The 13048-nt window shown below is 44.1% G+C and overlaps 1 protein-coding gene across 3 annotated transcripts in view; it reads left to right on the top strand.

The window, feature by feature from the left end:
- The window catches only part of mtmr14 (myotubularin related protein 14), a 100305-nt gene that overhangs the window by 31771 nt on the left and 55486 nt on the right, over positions 1 to 13048 (top strand). For all 3 annotated transcript variants that reach the window (XM_028447073.1, XM_028447072.1, XM_028447074.1), the window contains exons 12-13: positions 9774 to 9859; positions 11186 to 11262. In XM_028447073.1, coding sequence (XP_028302874.1) covers positions 9774 to 9859; positions 11186 to 11262 — 163 coding nt within the window. The remainder of the gene's footprint in view (positions 1 to 9773; positions 9860 to 11185; positions 11263 to 13048) is intronic.

Below are 13048 nucleotides of genomic sequence, written 5' to 3'. Positions count from 1 at the left end.
AGCACCTGGACTCCCCAGGCTCCTATGCCAGGATCCTGTTTGTGGACTTCAGCTTTGCTTTTAATACAATAATCCCAGCTCTCCTTCAGGACAAGCTTTCTCAGCTGAATGTGCCACACTCCACCTGCAGGTGGATCACAGACTTCCTGTCTGACAGGAGGCAGCACGTGAAGCTGGGAAAAACCATCTCTGCGTCCCGGACCATCAGCACTGGATCTCCTCAGGGCTGTGTTCTTTCTCCTCTGCTCTTCTCCCTGTACACCAACAGCTGCACCTCCTATCACCGTCGGTCAAACTCCTGAAGTTTGCAGACGACACGATCATCATCGGAGTCATCTCTGATGGAGACGAGTCTTACTACAGATGGGAGACAGACCGGCTGGTGTCCTGGTGCAGCCAGAACAACCTGGAGCTCAATGCCTTAAAGACAGTGTAGATGATAGCAGACTTAAGGAAGAACCCAGCCCCACTCACCCCAGGAGACTCTACAGTGAGCTCTGTGGAGTTCTTCTGCTTCCTGGGGACCATCATCACCCAGAACCTCAAGTTGGAATAGCTGAACATCAGCTCCCTCATCAAAAAAGCTCAGCAGAGGATGTACTTCCTACGGCAGCTGAAGAAGATCAGTATGCCAACAAAGATTATGGTGAACTTCTACAGCTCCATCATCCAATCCATCCTCTGCTCCTCCATCATCATCTGGTACGCTGCAGCTACAGCTGCAGAGAAGATAATCGGCTGCAATCTGCCCTCCCTCCAGGACCTGTACTCCTCCAGGATTCTGAGGCGTGCAGGAGAGATTGTGGCTGACCCCTCCCACCCCGTTCACAAAGTGTTTCAATCTCTCCCCTCTGGAAGGAGGTTTCGGTCCATCAGGACCAGAACTTCCAGACACAAAAACAGCTTCTTTCCCTCTGCCACCATCCACATGAACACAGCCCCTTGGCCAATAAAGCATTTCTGATTCTGATAAGCTCTTTTTTGGTTGTCGGTGAAAGGTAACAGTCAATGGCATCCATGGTAATGCCTCAGCCATGCATCTGGGCACAAAAAGCATGCAGCATAGACTTAAGCGTCTGATGAAACCTCTCTAAAGCTCCTTAACTCTGTGGATGATGTGCAGATGAGAAGTTATGTTTTATTTTTAACTCTTTCATAACTTGTGCAAACAACTTGGAGCAATAATTAGATCCTTGATTCATCTGACTAATACGTGGTACACCAAAAACAGAAATGAACTGGGTCAATGCACGGACTACATTCTTAACAGTAATACTGCGTAAAGGATATGCAGCTGGGTATCCAGTGCTTTGACCCATCACAGTTAGTACATACATAGCACCAGACCTGGCTGGTGGGAGCAGATCAACACAGTCTATAATTAAATGTTCAAATGGCTGTCCAATAGCTGTTATAGGACTAAGTGGCACCGGCTGTAGTGTGTGGTTCGGCTTACTAGTCAACTGGCATACATGACAGGACTTTCAATATGCATTGGATAATCAGGTCCGCAGAAAAGATCATCAGTGTCAAACTGCCGCAGGTAACATCACTGCAGACCCCTCATACCCTGTACACAATTTGTTCAAACTCCTCCCCTCCGGCAGACGTTACAGATCACTGTACGCCAAAATAACCCGCCATAAGAACAATTTCTTCCCCCAGGCTGTCACTCTGACCAATGCAAAACAGTCAAAGAGTGTCAGACCTGTTGCTGTGAAATAACCCCTGGAACTAAACATGTAACAACCCTGGAACAAACTGTCACTTAAATGTTCATGCACATATACGTATACTATTTAATTTAAATGTTCACCTGCACTACTCATCACTGCACTATTATTATTATTATTATTATTATTATTATTATTATTATTATTATTATTATCCTATTTAGTTTTGCTCATATTAGTTTTTAACTACTGTTTATATTTTTTTCTAGTTGATTGTTATTATTTAATGTTTACATTGTTAGAGAGCACAGTTCACAAAGTCAAATTCCTCGTGTGTATAACATAAATTACATGGCCAATAAAGTTGATTCTGATTCAGATACATCTTTCTTCAGCCGAGGCCAAAAGAAGTACCTCATGACCCGATCATAAGTCTTCCTTACACCAAGATCATGTGAGATCTGCAATACAGCATCACGAAACTTTAAAGGCACCACCACCTGGTAAACAGGATCACCAACAAAACTTTCTAGCTGAGGCCTCCACTTTCTAATTAACACTTCATTGTGCAAAAGATAACAGTGATTACCAACCTCAGTATGAGAACAAACAATATCCACCAGTTCCTGCAAGGTACTGTCACTCTTCTGCTTCTTCACTAAATCACTGTGAGAAATTGACCAAGGAAGAACAGGAACTGAAAGATCACAGTTAAAAGCAACAGCATCCTCACACTTAGCTTTCAACTGCTTAGAACGGCTAATGGCACAGGCACCAAAAACATCAGGCAACTGAAACTTCATTTTCATCTGGCTTACTGGGCACTAAAGGAACACTGGTCACCTGAGCTGGAGGAGGAATGTCAATGCAAACCCAGCTACCAGCGATGTCTTTCCCTAAGATCATTGTGACTCCATCCACTGGCAATGCTGGACGCACACCTATCGACACTATGCCCTGAAAGAAATCACAATGCAGCATAATTTTATGTTGCGGTACCTGCAAAACATTAAGGCCCATCCCCACAACAGGAATATTTGAGCCCCCAAAAGTCTGCTCACAAAAGGGTAACAGAGAAGCAACAATAAACAAGTCCACTGCACCAGTGTCACGCAAAATTTTTACATACACACGCTCACCACCCCAACCAGAGAGACATAGCCCTCAGTAATGAATGGCAGAAAGGACTATAACTCAGGTGCAACCTCAGACACCACAGGACCATGACAGATGCGGTGCACATAGCAGGTTTGCTATTAGGAGAAGCCTGTTTTTTAGCACGAGGCTTGAGTGCATAGCAGTCACTTGTCCACGCTTGTGACAATAATTACAGATTTGATCAGAGTCCAGTGAAAACCGACCCCTTTTAAACTCCATGTCCAACTGGTTCCCAGACATCAGTCTATTTTCACGAGAATAAAAACTATTGTTCACAGAATGAGTCAAATGGTAATCGTCTGCGAGCACAGCAGCATCAGCAACAGTTTTAACTCCATGTTCACCTTTTAAAATGTCTATATGCTCTGAAATAGTTTTTAAACTGTTTCAACAGTATAAGTTCCTTTAAGTAATTTGTTTCCACACCAGTTGAAGAACACCAGCTATCAAAATGTGTGACCAAATCACGCATGAACTCAGTGCGAATTATCTCCACTTAGCACCAAGAAAACGCTGCCTATAAGCCTTGGGGACCATTTCGTACACTTTAAGACCTGCAGCTTTAATCTCCAAGTACCCGGCATGGCCCGCCCTATTCACAGCAGAAAATGCTTGTTGCGCTTACTTTGCTTATATGAACTTCCAGATAAATTTGTGACCCTAATTAAAGCCATCTGTTATGACTGGCTCAGGGCCATAACAAGGAGGGAGACCACATCAGAATTAACATGCTCAAAACAGGATTTAATTCTCAAATAAGATAAATATTAACAGAAAATAAGATGTGGGGTCATGAGTATGTTAATATTGGTAGTGAAGGCAAGTGATGTATGGTGGGTGCAAGATGTGTGTGTGTGTGTGTGAAGTGAGTGTGGTGCATCAAAATAAGCTCAAACTCAAGAGTGCACGGTTGAAGCGGTGGCGAGGCAGACACTGACAGTCCCAGCGGGAGCGCGCATAGAGCGAGAGCAAGCCCACAGGAACGCCCAACTTTTATAGGCGCTCAGCAGCAGGTAGGCGGGGCGCCCCCGGATCCAGGTGCAGGACCTGCACAGAGAAGAAGCAGTGGCAGGGCAACCAATACCGACCCATACGGGCTTGTCTCGTAACACATCTACAAGGGAATGTCTTGCCACGTTGCACACAAGGGTCAATTATCAAAATTTGTTGAAGTTATTTTGAAGACCTTGATTAGGCAAATGACCTAGCCCTTTTTCACATAATTCACCCGATGCAGGAGAAGAAAACGTCAGCTAAGAATGGTCTGATGATCAACAAGAAGAAGACACAGGTGCTTAGGATGAATGCCAAAAGAGGTATCTGAAGTAGTTGGAAGGACAACAACTGGAGGATGTGGATGAGTTTACATACCTTGGGAGTATCATGAACATCCTCAGAGGTACCAATAAGGATGCCCTAACAAGGATGGGGATTGAAAGAGCAGCATATCTCATGTTGAACATCTGGGTGTCAAAACAGCTCACAATAAAAAGTAAGCTTTGCATATTTACATCTAATGTAAAGTCGGTCCTGCTTGTTCAGAAACATGAGCTTCAACCAAGGAGATACAGAACAAAATCCAGACCTTTGTCAACACCTCTTTGAGACTAATTTCTGGTATCTATTGGAGGGATAAAGTCACCAATGTGGATTTATGGAAGCTTGCCAGGGAGGAGCCAATGGCACGACAGATAAATAGGTGGAAGTGGTGATGGATAGGACACTCGATGGAAGCTTGCAAACAACATCACTGGGCAGCCTCTTATCTAAAAACCGCCGGGGAAAAGGAGAAGAGGCTGCTCGCAGAATAGTTGGAAAGGGATATTGGCCGGGGCCATCCAATGTGGGGCGAATGGTTTTGGCCCGCTGCCCATATTTGAAGTTATTTTAATTTTTTCCCCCCATTGCCAGCTGTCTAAATGTATTTTTTTTGCACTTCCTCCCCATTACCACAAATTCCTATTGTTTTACATTAGCAGTAGAGTAGTTCTGTTGAGCCCCCGTCAGCTCAGATCTAATAACAATAAGGCATCAATTTTATATAGAGCTTTATCATAGACACTCAAAGACACTTTACAGAATTAAGGCATTATTCTTTCACTCCACACTTAGTGGTGGCAAACTACTGTTGTAGCCACAGCTGCCCTGGGACAGACTGACGGAAGCGAGGCTGCCATAGTGCGCCATCGGACTCTCCGACCACCACCAACACTCACTCACACACTACATTCATACTAGGCAATGTAGGTGAAGTGCCTTGTAAAATACAGTAAAGTTTTAAAAAAATAAATAAATACATTCCTTTTTTTTCTTTTTTTTCTCCTCTTCTCTGCACATGCCGTCAAAGGTCAACACTACAAGAAGTGCAATCATTATGAGACAGCAATGCATGTTTTGTTATTGCAATAAAATACATTAATTTATTTTATTGCTTAATTGTGACCATCACCAGCCCTCCCTAAGGAAGGGTAAGAAATATTTTATTATAGGGAGGATAAGGGCCCACGACACCTTAGAGAAACCTATGCTAGCCTAACTGCCCTAGATGGCATTACTCTGGCACGAAGCACAACTGTTAGAAACCTTGGGGTTCTATTTGATCAGGATTTATCCTTCAACTCTCACATAAAACAAACTTCAAGAACTGCCTTCTTTCATCTCCGTAACATTGCTAAAATCAGATCTATCCTGTCTCAGGGCGACGCCGAAAAACTAGTCCATGCTTTTGTTACCTCTAGACTGGATTATTGTAATTCTCTTTTAGCAGGCTGCCCGAGCAAGTCGCTTAAGACACTTCAGCTGGTTCAAAATGCTGCCGCACGTGTACTGACTAAAACTAGGAGAAGAGATCACATTACTCCTGTATTAGCCTCTCTGCATTGGCTTCCCATAAAATATAGAATAGAATTCAAGATTCTTCTTCTCACTTATAAAGCCCTAAATGGACAGGCACCAGCCTATCTCAAGGAGCTTGTAGTGCCATACAATCCCCCCAGAACACTACTCTCTCAAAATGCTGGACTACTCGTTGTTCCATTTGTCTCTAAAAGTAGTATAGGAGGAAGAGCTTTCAGTTATCAGGCCTCACTTCTCTGGAACCATCTACCAACCACGGTTCGGGGGGCAGACACCCTCTCTACCTTTAAGGTTAGGCTCAAAACATTCCTCTTTGGTAAAGCTTTTAGTTAGGAACCAGCTCATAGCTCATAATTAAGATGCAATAGGCATAGACTGCCGGGGGGGGGGGGGTCTGGCATGCTCGGTTGGAGAGAGGTTGGAGAGGGCGTTAAGAGAGAGGTCATTTAGGCTAGAGAGGGACCGGAGAGGGTCCCATTCCTCTCTCAAACACTCCCTCTATGTCTGCTTCTTCCCTTGTGTGTTTGCTCCTGTACTCCTTCTGGCTTTTGTCTTGCAGGTCCGTGGGATCCTTAGTGTGGAGTTACAGAGTCTCAGCGGCTCTGTCTCCACCCTCTCCTCTGCACACACCCAACACAGCATAACGTGGATGGCTGTTCATCATAGGAATGGGATCCACACAAGGTTCCTGCTGCTTAACAGAAGGTTTTCCTTGCCGCCATGATGAATTCATGTTGGGTGTGGGATACATATGTATGTGTATATACGTATATATGCATATGTGTGTATCCATAAAATGAAGAGTCCGTCCTTAAGACTGCTCTACTGTAAAGTGCCTTGAGATACCATTGGTTATGATTTGGCGCTATACAAATAAAGATTGATTGATTGATTGATTGATAAAAAGGGAGAGCAGTGTTACACCTAAGTGGAGAGGGAGGGGGAGGGGAAAGGGAGCAGGGAGTCAAGGTAGGAAATAGAAAGTGTGGGGAAGAATAGATTGTTTTACAGTGAGGGTGAAATGTGAAGTAGTAGAATATATTGTGCTTATTATGGTGCGTAATCAAGCCAGTATAGTGACAAGTGTTAAGCTTAGCTATAATGGTGGTGGCTGTGGACAGGGGGAATGAGTGAGTGGTAGTACCTAAAGCAGGTATTTGGGATTAACGTGTCTAAAGTTAAGCCCAGTATGAGTTTTATCCCACATCCCAAGGCGTGCCAGTGCATCGTATCCCTATCCCCTGAGTGAATGTATGTGTTTAGTGAATGTATGAAGTGCTATTAAAAAAGGGTGGATGTAGGGGAGAGGTGCTCCCCATCCAGCCTATGTGTATATATGTGTATGTGGTGCAATAGCTCCGGAGGATGGAAGTGGTGGTCCCACCCTCCGGGGGTGGTGTGTTGAGGTGTAATTAAAATTGGAGGGATTAGTAGGGCAGCCAGAGGTGGGAGTGCCGCCCCCGTGCCACTACTTGGTAGCACAGGCGGTGGCCCCCTCCACCCCCAGCCACACCATCCAGCCCCCCAAGGGTTGGGTATGTGAGTGTGGTGCAACAAGTGGGTGAGCCAGACCAGCTGGGAGTGAGTGATGTGAAGTGCTCATGTAGGAGGCCTGTCTGGTAGGAGCCCGGCCCGTCCGCATGGCAAGCCACCGGAGAGGGTAGATGGCGCAGACAGGCACGTGGCAATGCGGGCCCCAGGGACGTGCCGAGCAGCACAACCGGAGACCCCCTGCGGCACCCCCCGAACCATGCCGGCCATACAGAGCACGGCGGGGGAACCCCCCCCCCCAGGCATCAGCCACATCCCCCAGCAGCCCAGGAGGCGACCCCCGCCGCCAGCCGGCCCGGAGCGGCCCACCCCGCCAAAGCTGCACCAGCCGAGCAGGAGAGAGGCCAGCCTCCACACCAGGGCCAGCGTAGGCCCCCACGGTGGGCGGCCCCGACCCCCCCGACAAGAGAGGACGCCACCAACCACCCAGGCAGGGCCAGCCACACCAACGTTGCCAGCAGAGCACCCCCCTCCCACGGAGGCCACCCCCAATCACCCACGCAATGACATGAGACACCCCCGACGCTAGCACAGGACAGCGGGCCCAAGCCATCAGCCCCACCCCGCCCACATTTCAAATGACAAACCTCGGCTATCGAATCAGTTTATGCAAACAATCTGCAGTTTTTTTTTCCGTTATGGCGGACAGTCTTCTGTGGTTGCTATGACAACCTATGGACACCAAAAAATTACTCATTTAAAGCAGATTAATATCCTTTAACGGACCGAGTTGGATGTTGTCATTCTTTTGTTAAAATTCTTTCTGTTTTCATCTTCTAATCGTGGTTAGACCTCACGCTCGTTAACGGTGATACCACGCAGAAAGAAGAAGAAGAAATAAATTTAAAAAATAAAGAATTGTTCTCGGCTGTAGAAAATGTAGTGTTTAGACTGCATAGCCGGGGTGTATTGTGTACCATTTTGTTGAATTTATATTGCACAGGGGCAGATTCACTAAAGGTTTAGGGGTATTAAAACGTGTGCAAACGTCACTCCACGCGCTAATAAAGGGTACAAACCACAGGGAATCGGGTGTGCGTGGCTGCTACATGTCTGAATGCGGCCTCAATCCATTTAGCACTTTTCCCTCTAATGAATATGTAAAGTAGGCTGATCTCACAAAGGGAGCAAATAAATGGGAGAAGGAAATGCAAATAAATTGAGGCAGTGGCCTCAATGCAATTCATCAATTCTGAAGTCACCCCCGACTCCAGATTGCGGGGATTTTTTTAGCACTGGAAAATGGGAGGTGCAAACACACAAGCTTAAATCCGCTGCCGTAAATGTTGATACAAAACTCAGCTGAGATGGAAAAAAGGCTCCAGTTAATCTTTCTAGTAGAAGACAATAATTTGACTAAAATAATAGTCAATGTTTAACAACCATTGAATAAGAAAATAACGTTTGAGTAAAGTGTGTGTGAGGGAGAGAGACAGTGGGATGCCTGAAGCCCGTATGTGTCCGCTGCGGTGCAGAGGGTCGCTGTGCGCAGAGATCCATGGATATGATCATGGATCGATGTCACTTCAGACGCACAGCTCCAGTGAGCTGTGTGTCTTTCTCTCCATGTTTTGACCGTCAGTCTTGTGTCGCATTGATGTCAAGCCAGAATCAGCTTATCAGATGCGTAACTTACGCAGTGATCACTGATTGCACAATGTTCACATATGAGAGTGTGCGTGACACAGCGCTACTCAGGAGCTCCGACATGTTGTAGATCAAATTCAAATGATGCAGACTGATTGACAGACTGTGCTGCTGCAATAACTCAGTTCAATGGCAGATCAATAGGACAGTTCATGTCCAAGTGTGCCTATTTTTCATAGACTGATCAGAGCAAAGTAACAGGACCTAACGGAGCAGCCACAATAAATTAAGGGGAAAAAATATAATTAATTTTTAAAGATGTTTATTTAAAAAAAAAACACATTTTCATTTCTTTATTTCGTTTTTTACATTATTAAATGTTTGTGCAGCAGACAGAGAAGTCCATCTGCTTCCAATTTAACTTCCTCAAATGTCATTGTGTGCTTCTGTGCCCTTATGTCTCCACATTGAACAAGCAGAACGTCCTCATTAAATTAGGACGTTCTGCACGCTCGCTAATCATTGCTGCAATCTTAGTGAATTCCTCACAACAGGTGAAGAAACTGCGTCACCAAAGGATTTAGGGACGCAACTGCTTTACAACCCTTTATTTCAGATCTTAGTGAATCTGCCCCTCAATGTCTTTGAAGACATTTAGTTGTTTCATACTTTTATGACATGAAACACAATAAAGAAAAGCATTCTTTAATTTCAAAACTACTGACTTATTTTGCATGTCATATGTCATGTTATTGAATGTTGAGCCTGCGGCTCTCGAACAAGATCAATTTTCGGCCCTTCAATTAAAAGAATTTGGGCATCCCTGCTTTAGGCTTTTAAGAGTGAAGAATTGTGAAAACTTTTAGTGCTTCAAGATTGTAACAAGTATTAAAGGGAAAGTTTTGACAGCTGTAATTACATTTGAAGTTTGTGGGTGTGTTTTTCCAGATGACAGCGGGCTCCTGGTGCACTGCATATCAGGATGGGATAGAACACCTCTATTTGTGTCCCTCCTCAGACTCTCCTTGTGGGCAGTAAGTTTATGCATTAAGTATATGTGTGTGATATTGTGCGTATGTGTGTGTATTATAGAAAAATGAAAATTTGACAACAAAAAGAAGAGTCGCTACTGAATGTTTCAATAGAAACTCTATTCCTAAAAAAATGACTGCATGGTAAAATGCACAGAACAATTGTGTAATTGAAAAAAAAGATGTGCACCTCACAGCAAGAAAGTCCTGGGGTGGACGCTTGGGTATTAGCAACGTGTTCCCCGAGGTGCATTCATGGTATTGTAAAATATCCACTTCCAGCCCAGAAAAGACATGAAAAGAGGACATATCTGGGTAAATCCTGACATATGGTCACCCTTTTATTATCATAACCTTTACACGTAACTAGATGTAGCTACAGAAAATGGAGTGTAAATTCAGTATCAGTGAAACCTAAATTATTTGTAAGAAAATAAAAAGGTACATACAGCAGCCTGTGTCAAATCAGTCATATAATACACGGTCAATAATTTTACTGCAATTTAAAGTGCTTGTGTGTTAATGGGCAGTAGGTTACAGAGCTCCACCAGAGTCAAGCAGTCTCACAGCCTCAGAGTGGAAGCTGTTTACTCATTCTAGTAGTACTGCACTTAATGCAGAAGGTTTTCCTTGCCGCCATGATGAATTCATGTTGGGTGTGGGATACATATGTATGTGTATATACGTATACCGTGGCTCAGGTGGTAGAGGGTCGTCTTCCGATCGAGAGGTTGGGGGTTCGATCCCAGTACCTTACTACGTGTCGAAGTGTCCTTGGGCAAGACACTGAACCCTAAGTTGCTCCCAGTGGTCGACTAGCGCCTTGCATTGCAGTCCTGTCCCACTGGTGTGTGAATGTGAGAGTGATTGGGTGAATGAGCTGATATGTAAAGCGCTTTGGGACTGCTTCAGTGTGGTGATAAAGCGCTATATAAATCAAGTCCATTTACCATTTACCATATATGCATATGTGTGTATCCATAAAATGAAGAGTCCGTCCTTAAGACTGCTCTACTGTAAAGTGTCTTGAGATACCATTGGTTATGATTTGGCGCTATACAAATAAAAGATTAAAAAAAAAAAAAAAAAGATTGAATGCTCCGTCACGTCCTGCGTGAGGAGAAGGGGACAAACGTTGTATGCCTGTGCTGCTGCTAATCTCCTGCATCTGGTGGTAAAGGTGTCTGTGGTGGTGGGCTGGCTGCATCAAGTAATAGACTTGGATATAATATTTAAGGGATAATAAAAAAAGTGTGTGACTCCCTCAAATGTTGTAAAGTTCTTTGTAGGATAGGAATGTGGATTGACTTTGGATACTTTCTTTTACAGGATGGGGCAGTGCATGTCAGCCTAGAGCCTGCTGAGATGCTGTATCTGACCATCGCTTATGACTGGTTCCTCTTTGGGTAATGATATTTTTAGTCCACAAGCCAATTATATCACCTATGCTCCATAAGTCTTTCCATGATATAGGAGTGGTCTGTTAGGGAGCAGCTTCACAATGGAAGGCAGGAAGCGACAGGACAGACTGATTAAAAAGGCTAGCTTTGCCTTGGATGCCCCCTAAGTACAGTGGAGAAGGTGGTAGAGTGACAATGATTCCCATCCTGGGACACACTGGCGTAACTAGAGAGCTCATTTAGTGGCCGTCCGCTCCACTCAAAGTGTGTATAGGAGCGGGACCACAAAATATTCCTTCCTGCTGCTGTAAGACTCTGCAACAAACAGGACCTCCACTGACAACAGACCCACACCTCTGTCAATACCATACGTATCACTGCTCACATTTTAAATATTATATTTATATTGTGCATATATATTTATTAGGCATTGAACAATTCTCAGTAACATATTGAACCATTTGGTACGCCATCCACGGTTCAAGTATGACTTGTAAACTGCGTTTTTTACGGCTTGGATTTAACTAGGTTCCATGCATTGTATGTCTCTTTAAATTGGCTTTGCTTGAGTGTGCTTGTGAGTCAGCGCGCATTGATGAGGAAAGCCCGCGAGAAAGCACCGAGTGAATAGCTAATCACAATGAGCTGAAGTTTGGTGACACTGACAACAATGTTATTTACTCTTAGCATGGTGAGTAGTGAGGAGTAGCTTGCAGAAGCACTATCTTTAAAGTCAGCAGTGTGGGAACATTTCACTTTCATTGTCGAGTATGACAAGGAAGAGAAAACGGTAAACACTGTTTTACACGTATCGCTTATTTAAACACTTCCAACATGACTTCACAACTGTGGTGCCATCACCCAGCAATGTCATTGTCTGGAAGCAGCAACAGTCCCTTGCCAGTGCTTTCGTTCAGACATACCCCACTTGTTCAGAGTGCTTTCAGTCTGGCTTTAGAGCCCATCACAGCACAGAGACTGCCTTAGTAAAAGTAACCAATGATCTCCTCTTATCCTCAGACAGAGGGTTGGTCTCATTTCTGGTGCTCTTAGATCTCAGTGCAGGTCATATTAAATAAATCACAAGGACAGCCTCTGTAATATCTCTAAAATTAAGAACATCATGGCCCAGAGTGATGCTGAAAAACTAGTCCATGCATTTGTTACATCTAGATTGGATTATTGTAACTCCTTACTGTCAGGATGTCCTAGTAACTCACTAAAAAGTATCCAGTTAATTCAGAATACTGCAGCCAGAGTACTAATGGGTACAAACAGGAGAGAGCATATTTCTCCAGAATTGGTTTCCCTTCATTGGCTTCCTGTAAAATCTAGAATAGAGTTTAAAATCCTCCTGTTAACCTACAAAGCTTTATATGACAAAGCTCCTGTATATCTTAGAGACCTGTTAGTGCCCTATCGTTAGGGTAGAAAACTTTGCTTTCAGTTTGCTGGTCTTCTTGAAGTTCTTAAAGTGTCCAGAAGTAGAACAGGAGGCAGAACTTTCAGCTACCAGGCTCCTCGCCTTTGGAACCAACTCCCAGTCTTTGTATGGGAGGCTGCTACTCACTCCATCCCTAAAAATAAACTAAAAACCTATTTATTTGCTAAAGCATATATTGAATAATAGCAATAACCTAAAACGTATATGGTCTTGTTTTGTCACAATCACAGACCATTACACATAAATAGTCTACATCTCAGACCATTGCGAGAGACCGTTACAATCATAACCTACTAATTCACTAAAGCGTACATCGTATTGTTGCGATAATTTAAATGTAGGCAAGTG

The sequence above is a fragment of the Gouania willdenowi genome, chromosome 5, assembly GCF_900634775.1.
Source record: "Gouania willdenowi chromosome 5, fGouWil2.1, whole genome shotgun sequence".
NCBI lineage: Eukaryota > Metazoa > Chordata > Actinopteri > Blenniiformes > Gobiesocidae > Gouania > Gouania willdenowi.
This window is presented reverse-complemented; position numbering and strand designations above follow the sequence as displayed.